Source organism: Panthera leo, chromosome F3 (assembly GCF_018350215.1).
Source record: "Panthera leo isolate Ple1 chromosome F3, P.leo_Ple1_pat1.1, whole genome shotgun sequence".
NCBI classification, from domain to species: Eukaryota; Metazoa; Chordata; class Mammalia; order Carnivora; family Felidae; genus Panthera; species Panthera leo.
The window spans coordinates 35,482,517-35,499,554 of NC_056696.1; the positions used below are offsets into that span (position 1 = coordinate 35,482,517).

Here is a 17,038-nt window from a genome sequence, read left to right on the forward strand (position 1 = left end):
ACTCTATGCCTTTTCTTTGCCTCATAATCTGTCTATATGTATAGATCTATCTAAATCTTTCTAAAGGCCTCATTGTTTTCCATGGTCACCCCATTTTGTGACTATCTTATGATCTTCCCTACCTCCAAGATTACATACTTACCTATGCATAGATAGACCCATATTTTTCTAATGAGTCAACAGTGTGTTCAACTCAACTGATTTAGAGTTGGTCAACAGTGTTCTTTATTAAGAAAATAGCTAATTTTGATGGTATAGTTTTTGTCAAGTATTGCCAGTCCGTTTAATTGTAGAACTGAAATTCAGCTTTGGGTTTTGGCAGTGACATAAACCAAACCAAATGAAAAGAAAATTAAGAACTTACAGTGGTCCCTGTTTTCAAAGGGATTTGATTTGAAATGCGATGACTTAGTAGGTGACTTGGATAATAGTGGATCACTCCAGAAAAAATCCACAAAGACCATAGATAAAAGGGGCATCATTTCTGCCAGACTATCCCAACAGCTATTCAAAGATGCGTTTTAAATCCATTGCGTACATCTTGCTATTAGATCCCACATTTCTTCTCAATTTAACAGTAACCCAGACACGCAGTTTAAAACCATCTAATTCCCACATCCCAACCAACATTGGCCCCCATTCTTGTGAGATCTATTCCATTCAGTTATTAGGTACGTTCACAGTTACATCTCCTCCTTATTCTTTTTTCTGTGGATGGTTGTTGAATGAACACTTATATCCCTCCAGAACTAAGGACAAGCCAGAAACCCTAATTTTCACCCTCTTCCCTTCATTCCGCCCTCACCATTCACATATCCATACTGTTCTTCCTTCAGAATAAAAACTTGATCTGCACAGAAATGCAAGGCTCCAGCCTCCCCACTTAGCATTGTGTTGGGTTTTTACTTACCACTCTCACAGATGGGTAGTGGTGTTGGCCCCCAGGTTCTATTTGCCTGGCACCAAACAGATTTGTTGCCTTTCATGGTGAAGTTGGTATTACAGGTAAATGTCACGGAATCACCATGTCTGTATGGTGGTCTAGATGTTTTATCTCTGTATCCCCCTGGTACTATGGGCTCGGAGCAAAAAGAATTTTTATTATAATATTCACATACAGGAGCACCTTTATCCCAGATGGCCTTCACTTGGTCTTTACTTATACAAAAAATGACTCTTTCTCCAATGAGGCGGAAGTTACCAGAACAAGTGTACCGTATCACAGTGTTAAGAGGTATGGGACCAGAAGAATAACTACTCCAACCATTTTTGATAGGAGGAGGAGGGTCACAAGAAATTCCTGAAAAGTAGACAAGGAAAGATATGGTCATACTGATCCTGACAACGAAAAGATCTAAAGTTAGATAAAACGTCCAAATACAGGTCATGTCATTTTTTTTTCAGAAACAGATATTTGTGTAATTTGTTTCTTACTCATAGTCTGTGCTTATCCCCAACCTCGTAAATTCTTACCTTTCTCCCAATCTGCAGCAAACAAATCAACTGGTCTATAAATACCATCCCGACCAAACAGTAACAATGAAACAGAATTTATTGAATAGTTGTGGATCTCATCAATCTTAGTAGTGAAATAAAAGGCAAACGGCACACGAAAATAATCTTAGTCACATGTTAATCACATGTGGGGAGGCACCATGCACTAATGAAATTTGGGCTCAACAGACCTGGTTTCAAACCCCCACTGTCATCAATAGCTGTGTGACCTTAGGCAAGTCTTAACCTCTCTAACCCTCAATTTCTTAGTCTATAGTAGAATTCAAGCTACTTCATAAGGTTACAAGAAGCATCCAGTGAGCTAAGAGTACCTAAAAATGGCAAGCACAATACCTGGAATATACTAATAATTCAATGTCTGTTTCAAACACACAACTGGGGCCACAAGTGGTGAGAACACATTCTGTTTTGCTAGTGAAGATACTACGGCCTCACCACAGATCATTTGTCATCCTTTGATGCTGGACGCCTTTAAAAAAGCCACAGAAAGTGATCAGAGGTTTTGAATAATGACCTCACATCCTTTATTTAGTTGTCCTAATGCACAAGAAGGATATTGATGGTTTACAGCTGTGTTGATATATGCACACCTTTCCTGAATGAGACTCAGAATGAAGGTAAAATGGCCAATTCCCACAACTTATGGCTGATTTCCATTTAGCTCCCAAGAGTTGCTCATCAGTAGAGGAACTGGCAAAAGAAGACATAGCCAACCCATTTCAACACATCGGTGCTACTCAGTTTCAACAGGGGGAACTTTCAAAGCATTTGTCTTTATACATATAGAATACCTAATACAATAGGTAGTCAAATAAATTTGGCTTTGGTCTGCCTCCTAGAACATAGAGAAGACTGGCATCCATACATTCAAAGCACACGTATGAAGAAGATGTTATGATTGATAAATGCACGGGAATACACCAAGAATCAAGGGGTAAGATCCACACTTGATGATTTTTGTTTTCTACTCACGTTCACAGACAGGAAACTTATTATTCCAGAGTACTCTCGTTCCTTCTGAGACACACTGACTAGAAGATTGGCCATTTAATCGGTACCTTAAACAATAAGGGGTAGCAAATCATCACCAGAACAAATCAGTTCTCGGCTGCATGGAATTAATCACTTCCCTCAAGTACGTGTTATTAATGGCCTCTATTTTTTAAATCATTTCTGACTTAAGGAAAAAGTCCAAGTTTGTGAATCAGCTCAGCTGTGTGATGACTTCAGACCAGGTAAAAACACAGAGGGAAAAAAAATTCCTAACAATCATATTCTGTTTTTGTACTCTCCGTTTCCTCTTTGGCATCCAAATGTCAAGATTCTCTTTACCATTTAGAAGGAAAAAACCTCAGTTCTTAGTGAAGAAAACGTCAAAGACCTTGTTCCCTAAGATCATTCCAAAGAACCCCTCTTAGTGAACCCCCATTATTCTCCATAATAGGAGCCTTAATTTCTGACCCTAAATTTTGCTTTTTCAAATGGTTAAAGGACAATTTCTAGCTCTCTCTGGCTATGCACAATATATACAGTTGGAGAAAATCAACAGGATTTGCTTAACAATGGAATTATGAGTCATATAAGGTAAAGAAAATAAGAGAAAAAAATCAGAAAGAGCAAAAAATTTTTAACCATCTTTACAGATTATTCTTTGCAATGCTTAGCCCTATATTATACGTCTCAATTCAGGCCCTCTCACCTCACACTCACCCCTTATCACAAGCAAACGAAACCTCTGCCCCAAGCTTGAGATTAGGGGGGACCACCACACGGCCATTGAGAAGTTGGTTTGGGATGGCATCACATGATTTTGCTAGGAAAAAAGAGACAAGGCTGGCACATGAAGAGTAGGAAACAATTGAGTTTCCTGAAGATGGAATAGAGATTTAGGCACCTTCACATTCAGGGGCTGTATGGCTCCAGGTTCCCAAGGATGTGCACTGAATAGGGTTAGTTCCAATGAGGGTGTAGCCAGGGTCACAGCTGTAGGACACCTCCTGTCCAATTGGAAAGAATTCCTTATCCAAGATGTTATAACTACCATGGTTGATAGGTGGAGGTGGTAGACACCCTGAGAAAAGAACAGGACCAGAGGTCTTTTATTCCTGAAATAAGAACTTTCTCCTCTACAACCTAAGCCAACTTGAGGTGTGTAGGGGTGGGATGAAGGTGGCCATGTCAACTCTCCTAAGCGGAAGGCAGAGACTCCTTCGGGTGGGGTGGAGGTGGCGTGGAACTAACATGCATTACTTCTTTAGATATGATGAACCATGAAACTATCTGCTTTCCCTATCTTGATCTATGTTGGAAAACATTACACCCACTCATCATTTTCCATTTTATTTAACTAAAAAGGTCTCAGATATTCTCTCACTAATATTGTAGCCAAGGGAACCTATTATAATACATTTTTATTACCAAAATCTACCTCTTTCTTCCTGCCGTCCCCAAACCAGGTTGATGAAGTTCCTGAGCCTTGTGGGAGGGGCTCCCAATATTGTCATGTTTTTAGTAAGTCAGACATTTCTTAATAAGAGTAGGGGAGAAAGGCAGAATGGGGAAGTGACTCAATCTTAATTCTAGCCTTATTCCATAAAGGCCACATTTTCAACAGGATCATGTATAATGTCTACAGTATTTTTAATCAAATTATGATTTGATTAAAATCAGATTCTAATTTGATTTGATTAAATTGACATCAGTCAATTTCCTCTATTGGCATGGCCAATAGGATTCAGAGTTTATTTTATCCTCATTTAAATAAAATCTAATCACCTATGTCCTGGAAAAAAAATCTCTGATCATTGGCTCTGCGTTCCTTCGCTTTTCAAAGTGTCTTCTAATTTGCTCTGCACTAATGCACATCTCGTACTGTCCAAGAATATAGTAAATTTCCTACTTCTTCAACATTTAGATATTGCTTTGAAGGTCTACCTTCAAATTCTTTAACCAAGATACCGAACTACATATACTATCTTTCCCCTTCTTTTTTCCCCAGGTACCATGTATCTATTTCTCTAAAAGTTTCATTTTGTTTCTAGATCCCCAGAGTTTCAGCCCAACTCACCCTTAAAGCACTTTGGCAGTGGAGGATTCCATTTGCTGTTTGCTTGGCACCATACTATGTTGCTGCCTTTCATGGTAAAGCCAGGCTTACACCTAAACATCACAGTATCATTTAAATAAAATGAACGTCCAAATCCAGATTCTATAATTCCGTTTTCGACTTCTGGAATTGGGCAATTGACTAAAGTAATACACTGAGGGGGAGGGCCACTCCAGATGCCAACTCGATTGTCTTTGCTGGTACAATATATGGACTTCTCACCCACGAGGTCAAACAACTTTTTTCCATTCTTTCCAACGTGGCACTTATAAGTCACCACCATTCCATAGTAAAAGTTCTCTCTACTGCTGCTGTAAAAATCCCCATTGGAGATGGCTGGGGGTGGTGCACAAGGAATAGCTTTTGGGGGGTAGGTGGGAAAAAAGAGAAGGCATTTAAATGTTATACCTTCTTGGAATCTTGTCTTCACTCTTGCAAACCACACTTCAATTCAGCCAACAATTAACCCAGATTGTTGAAACTCTACATCCTCATCTCAAAGATGGTTCTAAATAGGAAGTAGCAAGGTAGGAAGATTCATGGAACTGGCCTGAAGAAAACTTAAAAAAAAACTATGATCTGGTCACCAGTCGCCCCTTCTGCAAAGTACAGATAAACTATTCTGGGAAACACCTAGGATGGCCGACATTCTGCATAGAATAAAGATGGCAGTGTGTAATCTCATAGTGTATTTTAGATTCAAGCACTTATTCACTATGAAATAACTTATCCTGTAAGAACAGTAATCAAAGGAAAGTGTGGTGAGACTGGGAGACATGGAAGAAGATAAACCACAGCTCTGTACCCAGAGCTACCCAAACCAAGTGTAACTCTCCTGGGTACTTGTTTTGATGTGTAGATGCCCAATTTCCCTCTAGAAGGGGACAAGAGGAATTGCAAAGGGTATGACAAAGGGATCATTTTACTCACATTCACAAAAAGGCATGTCCTTATCCCAGGTTACAATATTGTCTGAGATAATACATGTAGCAGATGAATCACCAATGAGTCGATATCTAAAGACAAACAGATGAGTGATCATCTCCCAGCTAGATGTACATTTTAGGAAAGCTTAGTTCTTCCTCTACTGAAATAATGGCAAAGAATAGATCATCATGGAAGACAAGTAATGGTGATAAACTAAGGACTCATACAAAAAATTCAACAATCCGAAGCCAAATGACATTTGGCTCCTGGTCAGTAATGCTGGAGATGTAAAATTAGAAGAAGAGTAGCCCAAATTTCTTTCTCTTCTAGTGGGTATTCTAGAAGTGTTGTCTCTGGAGCAGATCAGGGTGGTAATTCTCTTTTTTGCTTATCTATGTTTAAGGGTAAGTGGCAATTACTTGGATCTCTTTTGGAAAACTGATGGTTTATGGTTGAAACCACTGTTCTAATACCCATGTATTCTGGAGATGTCTCCTGCCAACTCACCCTTTATCACAAGAATATGTAATTGTTGACCCAAACAGGACACCCGTGGGTATGAGGACAGAGCCATGGAGGAGTTCTCCAGGACTCCCACATGATTTACCTATAATGGAAAACAAAACAAAATTTGGGACTGGGATTTGGGGGATGTTCTGTGTTTCATATTAGATACCAACCTGACTGGACTTGCCAACTAGCCTACTTAAATTAATTCAAAGACAGTTTTGATATCTACAAAACTTCTATCCTCCAAAGGGTCAGTCAACTTCAGAACACTATCTGTTTGAAGCATGCACTCTCTATTTCTGAGCATGGATGCAAACATTATTTGTGGTCAACCATAATTTATAATCTGTATTTCCCCTTTTTTATATCCTGTCAGTTGATGGCATCATCTACCAAGTCTGTGGCTTAAAAAACCTCACAGACGTCATTTCCTTTCTGTAACTCATCCTCCACCTACTGCTCTTCACTCAATTGGTTACCAAATTTTAGCGACTGGATTCCAGAAATCTCTCTCCAAACCAACTATGTAGTCATTGCTGTAATCTCTCATTGGATCATTGAGTACCAAAATTTACCTTTCTATCTTTGGTCTCCATTGGTTTCATACATCTTCTATAGCACAGCACACACTATCTTTTGGAAGCACAAATATGGCCATGCCCCTCCCCACACTGAAAAACTTACAATGACTTACCACTGTTTATTGGGGAACAAATGCATGGCCCATCAAAATTAAGCTTCAATGCACTTAATTAACTATTATTCCCCACTATGTACCTTACACTCCAGCCGCATTGAATTTTTCTATTTTCCAAAGATGTCCTGTTCTTTTATAGCTCTATGCTTTCGAATATGCTATTTCCTCTGCCTATAATGCCTACATTTGCCTAATTCTCCAAGACAGTATTATTTACTTCCCTACAGAGCTTTATACCTATACATAAATAACATCATAGTACAGCATTTATTTAAAAGTCAGTCTTTACAGCTAGTATAGGAGCTCCTCAAAGGCAAAGACTAGCTAATTTTTATGTGTATTCCCAGCCCCATCATCTAGCCTAATGCTTCACACCTAATGGTTACTAAAAAATATTTCTTGAATTGAATGGGACAAGAATGAGTTGACACACAAGTGTTCCTTGTATACTAACTCTTAAGCTCATTTAACACAGTATAGAGACTGTAGAACAAAGCTGTGGAGATTACAGGATAAACAGGGCTGGCCAGCTGTGATGATTTAACCCCAATACCCAATATTATTCTTGGGAGTAAAAGAAACACGGAGAACCCAGGAGCACCCTTCATTTGAAATCATTTAGTAATTTTCTGGTCTTTCACCTTGAAAATAACAGGCTATCTCACAGAGGTACAGATAGACCCAAAGATGCTTCTATTACAGATTACTCACGTTGACACAATCGCTGAGGATCTGACCACTTGGAGGTTTTTAGGCAGGTGATAAGGAATGACATCTTGATATACCCAGGAAGGCATTCATATTCCCAAGATGTCCCAACAGCAAACTCAGACTGATCACTCTGAATTTTAGGCTTAGCAAAATGATACCTTGGCAGGAACTTACACTGACCTAGAGACAAAGACCACAGGAATATCAAAACTAGGAAAGGCTAACACTGCTACTCTGCTGCTTTTTTGTCACCGATCATCCTGACAATTTTGATCTTTAGAAAGTAATCCTAAAATAGGGCAACATTTTCTGGGACAAAGAACATATGGGTGAATATACAGAGATATAAGCTCAGAAGTTCAAAGACTTTTTAGAATGGACTAAGAGGAAGAGCTCGAGAAAATAAATTTTTACAAAATCCCATAAGGACCTTGGAGTTGTTTCATCTCCTTAAAGACTCATTAAAAAAACTAAGCCTTATAAATCAAAGCTTTTCTGGGATAGCACAGGGAACAAAAGTGCATCAGAGACCTTGTAAGCTCAGCACATGTATGATCTTCTAAAATTACTTTAATGAATTAACATTACTCTGTTAACCATTAAACCTTTAGGTCTTAGCAAGACGAAAATACATTTATTAATTCTTCATTACTTTATTCCATTAACCTAATAGTGTAATAGGCCTCTTAAGAGACCACAGTATATAATTCTGATGGGTACTAGATAAAAGGAACTAGTCATTTTGAAATAGTTCCCTGTGATTTAAAATAGTATGATGATGATGATGCTTAATGAAACAAATATCATCATAGGTGATGGGTGAGAAACTGTAACACCTATATACTTGAGGATGTACCTGGAAAAGTCATTTTTCTAGGCATGAAAGAGAGCTCAAGTTTCGATGCCAGAATGGCAGAATATCTGAATATCACATTTATAAATCTTTCTTTTTCAAAGAAGTTTGACACAGGTACAGGTGAAAGTCCAAGAACAAACATGAACGAAATGACACAAAGGCAAACGTAGAGCTCCCAAGGTTGTAGCCAGACTCGGCCTTTCGGTAGCCAGGCACTTCTGTTGGAGAAGTCATAGACAGGGTCTAAGAACAGCCATCACTGTCAGGACCCAGATCACTTGTAGGTCTTCTTCTAGTTCTCTCAACTCCTTTGTTTTTCTTCATTAACCCCCACAAATAGCTCCAACTGCATACCTGTGCAAAACAGCAAGACTCTGTAGGGAAAGTAAAGGTTTGACCTCACCGAACACCATCTTCACGATCCTGGTATTTCTTGTACCAAGTCATCCTCAGCAAGTGATTTAATCTCTAAATACATAATGTGAATAGGGGCAATACCAAATAATGCTCTACAAACCGGAAAGCCAATTTAAAGTTGTAATAATCAGTAGCAATGACATGGCCTGAGATGGAACTGAGACCTAAAAGCAGCAAGAGCAGAACACTTTATAACATGATCTTCTGGGGTGAAAGGAGAGAAGGGTCATATTTTCTGGATGGGAAATAATGATAAAACCTTATCCCCGATAAGAAGACTCGAGGACCCTGTCTCTTTTGGGGGACAAGAGTTATTTGTAACGAATTGCCAAAAATCTAGGTCACAGAAAGAATTTCCATCAATCATGGTCTCTGCCATCTCAGAAAAAAAAGGTTAGTCCCTGAGCCATTAAGTAAGAAGACTTTTCTTCAGGGTCACTGTACCCTCTTTACATCTTTCTATTATCAGGAGGAAAAAAAATCAGAGTAGATCGCGACTGGATCTAAAACAGAGGATAGTGGTTAAGACACCGACATATGCATTCTTCAAAAGGTGTTGAAAACTAAAGAGGCCAAGCAGTTCCTGGAGAGCAGGGATACATTTAACTCTTTGCTTGGGTCCAAGGGGCTTTACCTAGAATTGCTTAGAAATCCATTCGAAATGAATGAAGAACACATATATAAGATAATAAAAATAAAATGGAAAATTAGGTCAGAAGGCAGATAGGAAAAATTATTATTGAGAACGAGAATTATTATAACCAAATGCTTTAACAATGGGTTTCCTGACTAGTCATTTTTGTTTTTGTTCTTCCTTTTTTTAAATGTTTTCTTTTTTATTTTGAGCGAGAGACCATGCACAGCTGTGTACATGCTGGGGAGGGACAGAGAGAGAGAGAGAGAGAAGCCATGCTGACAGCCTGGGGCCTAATGTGGGGCTCGAACTCACGAAGTATGAGATCATGTTCTGAGTCAAAACCAAGAGTTAGACACTTAACTGACTGAGCCACCCAGGCGCCCCTGATCATTTTTGAATGGCAGTTATGCATATTAACCAAGGTACTGTCCCAAACACAGGAGACACTCTAGTGAACATTAGAAACAAGGTTCCCACGCTCACCGAACTCATACTCCAATAGAGGGAGACAGACAGACAGGTACTACCAGTAAATAAACGGTATGTAAAGGAAATAAATGGGGCGATGTGTCACAATGTAACGTGCCAGAAGGAGGAGGGGACGGAGAGGAATTCGACCATCAGCTTATGATGGTTTAGGAAGGCCTTTGAAGAGGAGGCATTTGGGTTGTGACCGGAGAAGGAGCCAGTCAGGTAAAGCATGGAGTAAAAGCATTTTAGGCAGAGGTCTAAGAGCAGGGATGGATTTGTTATACTTTAGGGATAGACGGAAGGCAAGTGTGGCTCTAATGTAGTGATCACAACAGAGTGGTAGGAGATCAAGTTAGAAAGTTCAGCGGTGGGGGGTGGGGGGGTGGGTTCATATTAGGCTTCAGTAAGAAGTCTAGATGCTCTAAGTGGAAGCTACCAGAGAGTACAAGCAGGAGAGTCACATGACCCGATTTACCTTTTAAAAAGAATATCCTGGCAAGTGAGGATAAGTTTGGAATGTATTTTACAAGTAGAATTTAGAACAAAAACTTCTTGTTGCATTAGATGTGGGGGTAAGGAAATGGCAGGATTCAGTAATGTCTTCTAGGCCACTGGTAGTGACTTGAGCTACTCGGTTGATGGTAAGACCATGAACTAAGATGGGAAAGCACCAGTGTGTGTGTGTTGTGGAGTGTGTGTGGTTGGTTTTATGTTAGTCTTGGTATATTTAACACACTTACTGGGAACCCATATGGAGACACAGGAGGGAAGTCGGCTGTACAAACTTTCCACTCAGGAGAGAGTTCAAGACTACAGATAGTAAATGAGCCATCAACATATAAATAGCATTTAAAGCCATGAGACTGGATGAGATCTCTTAGGAAAAAGGAATGGAGAAAAACAGGAGGCTCAGGGCTGAGCCCCCAAACCCTATAATATTTAGAGATAGGGCAAACAGACCCAGAGCAACCAGAGAGGTACAGAAAAAAAAAACTTGATAAGAGTGCCCTGTTTTGGAAGAGGAGAATGAAAACTGTTCCAAGAGAGAAGAAAGAGTCAGCTTTTGCTGAAAGACAGACAGAGAAGGATAGAAAAAATGGCCATTGGATGCGTCAGCATGAAGGTCAGTGGTAACCTTAGAGAGAGTAGCTTCGGGAGAATGTGGGAGAAGGAGCCTGTCTGGAGTGAGTGAAGGAGATAAAGAGAAGTGTGCAAGTAGTCCATGAGAAGTTTTGCTGAGAAGGATGAGAAGAGGGCTGGGAAAATGGAGTTTCACTAGGCCGTGAGAAGTCTCCTGACGACCTCAATCAAGAACGTCCCAGCATATTTAACTGCTGGTGGGGATGATCCAACAGGGAGATACAAATAGGTGATACGAGATGGGGTATACGCAGAAGTCAAGTCCTTGCACACCGTAATTCTGAAGGAGGAGTGGACTCCAGTCAAGAGAAAGGATACTTTTTCCATTGTTACAGGAGGAAAAAGAACATTCTTACTAAACTCCTTGTTATGTGCTAGTGTGAGGGATTCATCAGGCCGTAAGACAGATAAAGACCTTGTTTTCATGGAACTTGTATTTCAACGAGAGAACAGACAAGCGAGCGAAAAAATAAATAAGAAGCTTTCATAGGATGAGAGATAGGTGCTCTGTGGAAAACAGAACACGGTTGTGTGATAGAGCGTGACCTGGGGTACAGACTACTTCCGATGAGAGTCAGAGAAGGGTGACAGTGGAGCAGAGACCTGAATGTCGAAGAGACAGGCAAGGGATGATACGCAGGATGAGCATTTCAACGGAGGGAGCCCCTACTGCCAAAGCTAAACAAACGTGACTGTGTTCAAGGAACGAAACGAGGGCCAGTGTGGCTGGAACAGAGGGAGTGAGGGAGGAGAACAGAGGATTTCAGAGACAGACAGATCTACGGTCAAGGTTAAAGAGCATGGATTTGTTCTCATGTGATTGGAAGCCCTTGGCAGGTTTTAAGCAGGGGAAAGAATCTGAGCTCAGATGGAGATAGATGATTGGCAAATAAGGGAATTCCTATTTAATGATTTTGTTTTCTTAGTGTAGGATGAAATGAAGTGGTCAGTCTAGGCAAGAGTGAAATTTAAGAGCAGGACATTAGAATCGGTTTATGCAAACAGACAAAAGGGGAAAAGCGGGAAAACACTCTAAGAAGGGAATTCACTTCCCTTATGACTTTGCTCATAGCAGTGCATCCTATAGACACTTGCTTCAGAATCTTCCAGAGTACTTGTTAAACTCAGCTTCCTGGGCCACACCCCAAACCTATGAATCTCTGAAGAATGAGATGGAACCCAGGAACCTGAATTTTTAAAAGGCACTTCAATTCCTCAAAAAATTAAAAATGGAACTACCATATAAGCCAGCAATTCCACCTTTGGGAATATATCGAAAGGAAATGAAAACACACACTCAGAAAGATCTGCACCCCCATGTTCATTGTAGCATTATTTACAATAGCCAAGACATGGAAACCACCGAAGTGTCCATCAATAAATGAACAGATTAAGAAGTTGTGATATATATATACACAATACAATATTATTCAGCCATTAAAAATGCCAGAATCCTACCATTTGTGATAACATGGATGGACCTTGAAGTCATTATGTAAGTGAAGTAAGTTAGACAGAGAAAGACAAATACTGTATGATCTCACTTATATGTGGACTCTGAAAACAAACAACAAACAAAATCCAAAGAGCCACACCATATTCGTAGAGAAAGCGATCAGGTTGGCGGCTACCAGAGGCGGGACTGGGGGAAGGCAAATTGTAAGAAGGTGGTCAAAAGGTGCAAACTTCTAGTTATAAGGTAAATAAGTACTAGGAGATAATGCTCAACATGGTGATTCTAGTGGATGCTGCTGTAGGATACATAGGAAAGTTAAGAGAATAGATCCCAAGCATTCTCATCACAAGGAGAACTTTTCGTTTCCCTTTTATTGTATCTCAATGAGATGATGCATGTTAACTAAACCTATGGTGGTAATCGTTTCCAGTATCTGTAAATGAAGCCATCATGGCTTAAACTTATACAGTGATGTATGTCAATTATTTCTCAACAAAACTGGAAAAATCACTAAATTTTGCAAAAGGTACCTCAAGAGTTTCTTAAGAATGCTCAAGGTCAAGAACTGGCCATGAGCTAAGGAACGCTCTGCGGGATGTACACAGTAGAAGCAAAAGTCAGAAGGGATGTGTGGGCACAGCACCAGCAAAGGACCGTGGTGGTGGTGGCAGGGGGGAGGGGACAGTCAGGCAATAGGATGAACAGCAGAAGCGATGGGGAGTCAGGAGGGGCATGTTTAGATGATATCCAATGACAAAAAGCTTGAAAGGCTGAGGCATTAGATTTTTTTTTTTTTTTTAATCCCACAGGCAGTGGGAAGCCCTCTTACATTTTTGAGCAACGGAGTGGAGTAATGAAAAAAACATATCTAGATCTAGATCTAGATCTAGATAAGATATGTTAAAATGTTGGTGGTCACCACTGGTAAGTTAAAGGCGGGTATCAGAGTGACTGGTAAGAGAAGAGGCTGTTACACAGGTAATCAATCATATGCTCAGGATTAGAATATTGGTGTGTGGGTGCAAAGACAAACAACGGAAGCACATTAGCTGGAAGCAGGCAGGGAGGCCTGGTCGTTCATGAGTCTGCAGTTAAGTGGCCAGAGAGGACGGTGGCACGCTGGTACTGGGCTGGGACGGGGGAGGGGGGGGGGCGGGGAACTCTCGGGCATACTTGGAAGGGGCGCTGAACTGGCAGGGCCGGTGTAGAACCTGATTTTCTTTTCCTTTTTTTTTTTTTTTTTTTAATTTTTTTTTTTAACATTTATTTATTTTTGAGACAGAGAGAGACAGAGCATGAACAGGGGAGGGGCAGAGAGAGAAGGAGACACAGAATCGGAAGCATGCTCCAGGCTCTGAGCCATCAGCCCAGAGCCCGACGCGGGGCTCGAACTCACGGACCGTGAGATCGTGACCTGAGCTGAAGTCGGACGCTTAACCGACTGAGCCACCCAGGCGCCCCTAGAACCTGATTTTCAATGGATAATATCCTCTGCAAAATTTAGTAACAGGAACAGAGCGTCAGTGAGAAGTCAGGTCTGGAACCGTGCCATGCAGAGGTGTTAGAGAAAGTTGTGAACGTGCACTTGTTCCAAGGGAGTTCATGCGAGGGAAAGAGTGATGAAGATGTTGGTCTGGGGGAAATGTCCAACTGAGGGCCCGGAGAAAGCAGAATGTCAGGAAGCAAAGTAAGCTGTAACAGAACCATTGATTGCATGCAGGATGCCTTAGCAAGGCGGGGGGGGGGGGGGGGGGGGGTGCGGATTATGCGTAGATGCTGGCTCCATAAAACCGGATCTATACAGTAATCTCAGGACTGGTATTTAGTAGTAACAAGTAACGCCTGACCTTCATTTGCCTAATTTCATCTCACACTCAGGGCAGCGCTGTAAGGTGGTAGGGCAGCTTACCGCACTAGCTTCATTTCACAGATGAGGAAACTGAGGGTCAGGGAGCTAAAAGACTTGCCAAAAGTCACCCAGTTATTGGAATGTGCAGATAGTAAACTTTTAACTAAGATTTCACTCTACCCTGGAGACAATTACACAGTTAGACCCACGTTGTAGCCACGAGATTCTAGTCTTAACAAACTGCTGTGCTTCTCTAAAATGAAGCCAATCGCGGGTGGGGGGAGTTAGCATCAACGTAGAAGGAGACCTTCTGGGGCCCTTGCCATTGCAGGAGGTAAATAACACGAAGGCTGTAGTTTTAATTCACATACCAAGTTTCCTCCAATAGCTCTAGGTGTTTGTCATTTAGGATCTCTTTACCGGCATCGCATCAAAGTGCAGACGGTGGGAGAACCAAGCCCGCAGCGGGAGGTCTTCGCACACCCGGCCCCCGTAGGGTTTGGTTACGTGGCCAGCGTTATGAGCGCTTGCAGACCTCGGGCGAGTGCGAGGAGCATCAGCTGAGTCCCCGGGGCCCGGGAGCCCAGACAGCGCAGAGCGAGCGATCCCAGCCCCGGGAGGAGCCAGTGAGCACATTCAGGACCAGGAGATCCTAGGGGTCCCCCAGAGCGAGCGGGAGGCAGTCAAGCGTCCGGCCCTGACCCCACCTTCTCACTTACTCCGTTTTGCATCGCCGCACAGAGGCGTCCCTGCCCCAGACGTGTCCCTACCTCCGTGCTCCCCCTCCCAGCTCACCGAGGACCCCCGGCGCGACGAGTGCCAAGACGACGCAGAACAGGCCCGCAGCGCCCATGCCCCGGCGGCAGCCCCAGCGGCGGGATGCGTTCCGAGACGCTCGAGCCTGCGGCAGCTCCGAGAAAACGCGGCTGAAGCAACAGACGGCGACAAGGGAGGGACGGGGGGGTCCTTAAATAGAGCCTGGCACCACGTGCTAGCTTTGCGCGCACACCTGCAGGCTGCCTGGGGCGGGACGCCAGCGCCTGTTAGGTTGGCCCGGGCTGCGAGGCGTCCGCTGAGGGGGCGACGGGGTCAGGGGGGCAGAGGGGCGGAGCAACTGTGACCCGGTCTTTGGCTCAGGCTCTAGCCCTCAGCGTTGTGGCTTTCCAACCTTTTCTACCGTGCAACGATGCGTCCACTTCGTCTTTTCTGGAGAAATGAAACACGTTTCACAAACTAGGACTCACCCTTGCTAATCTACAATGCTCCATCCCATCCCATCCCATCCCATCCCATCCCATCCCATCCTATCCCAAAATTCTGGTTTGACTCCACTAAAATATTTTCAAAAGCTATTAATGTTTCAAATCCTCTGTTTAAAGAAATAGTTTACTTAGAAAGGAAAGTTACAAACAGCAGTCCCCTCTGCTCTTTGGCCCTTTTTATTTTGAAGCAATTTCTACAGAAAGTTTTGAGAACAGTACAACGAATTCCCATATACCCGTCGTCCAGATTATCCACTGTTAACATGGCACTATTATTTTCTTTATTATTCCTTCTATAGACAGATGACATATAGGTATAATTATATAGAGATCGATCTAGATGTGTGCACACATACATACATATGATTCTATAATTATAGAATTGTTACTTTGGAGTTGAAGTAAGGTGAAGGTATGATACCCCCTGCTATAAATACTTGGTGTGCATTTTTCCTAAAAACAAGGACATTCTCTTGCATAACTAAGTAAATGCACAAAAACAGGAAATAAACATTGAAATATCTAAGCAACAGGCTATACTCAAATTTCTCCACTCATCTCAGTAATCTTTATTATTGCAATCTCTCTCTCTCACCCTTTCGTTTTTCCGGTCCAGAATCATTCAAGGTTCACACATTACATTAGCGGGTTATGTCTTTTATTTCCCCTCATTTATCTGCAAAAGATCCTTGGCCCTTTTTATGTCTCTCATGACCTTGATGTTTTTGAAGAGTACACAGCAAGTATTTTTGTAGAACGATTTTTATGTTGGTTAGCTATTGCACAGTAACAGATTACCCTATGCTCACTGGTTTAAAGCAAGGATAAGAATTTAGTATCTCACACAGTTTCTGTGTGTCAGGAATCCAAGAACAGCTTAGCTAGGCAGTTCTGGCTCAGGCTTGTCTTGAGGCTATAGTCCAAACATCAGCCAGAACTGGTTACCTGAAGGCTGGACTTGCCCTGGAGGATCCAGGTCTCAGAGGGCTCACTCATGGCTGTTGGCTGCAGGCCTCACAGTCCCAACATGTGGACCTCACCGTAGGACTATTTGAGTCTCCTTGTGACATGGCAGTTGGCTTCTCCCAGAAAAAGAGAGAAGGGCAGATGCCACAATGTCTTTTATAATCTGTTCTCAGAAGTCACTCTATGTTATTTCCACAGTATCCTATTGGATAGTGCGATGGTTAATTTCATGTGTCAACTTGTCTGGGCTGTAGGATGCTCAGAGATATAGTCAAACATTATTCTGAGTCTTTCGGTAAGGGTGTTTTGGGACGAGATTAACAGTTTTTTTTTACAGTGGTAACTGATATTTTTATTCTTTCCATTTTGTTCTCCAGTTTTATTAAGATATAATTGACATAGTAGTTAAGGTATACAATGTAACGATTTGATAATGATTACCACAGTAAGCTTAGTTAACTACCGTAGTTACAATTGTTCTTCTCATATTAAGAACTTTTAAGATCTATTCATTTAAA

General features: G+C 41.7%; 1 protein-coding gene across 7 annotated transcripts in view; it reads right to left on the reverse strand.

Moving 5' to 3' along the window:
* CR2 (complement C3d receptor 2) overlaps positions 1–15,293 on the reverse strand; it is a 34,232-nt gene extending 18,939 nt beyond the window's left edge. Inside the window, exons 1-9 of one of the 7 annotated variants that reach the window (XM_042926317.1) lie at positions 15,088–15,293; positions 7,467–7,646; positions 6,056–6,155; positions 5,552–5,637; positions 4,583–4,981; positions 3,410–3,586; positions 3,226–3,328; positions 2,488–2,573; positions 911–1,300 (exon numbers count right to left, since the gene is read on the reverse strand). In XM_042926317.1, coding sequence (XP_042782251.1) covers positions 911–1,300; positions 2,488–2,573; positions 3,226–3,328; positions 3,410–3,586; positions 4,583–4,981; positions 5,552–5,637; positions 6,056–6,155; positions 7,467–7,646; positions 15,088–15,145 — 1,579 coding nt within the window. In that variant the 5' untranslated portion in view covers positions 15,146–15,293. Of the gene's footprint in view, positions 1–910; positions 1,301–2,487; positions 2,574–3,225; positions 3,329–3,409; positions 3,587–4,582; positions 6,156–7,466; positions 7,647–15,087 lie in introns of those variants that run through there. The other 6 variants (XM_042926316.1, XM_042926319.1, XM_042926320.1 and 3 more) reach the window with 6 other exon arrangements.
* Positions 15,294–17,038: the final 1,745 nt, after the last annotated feature.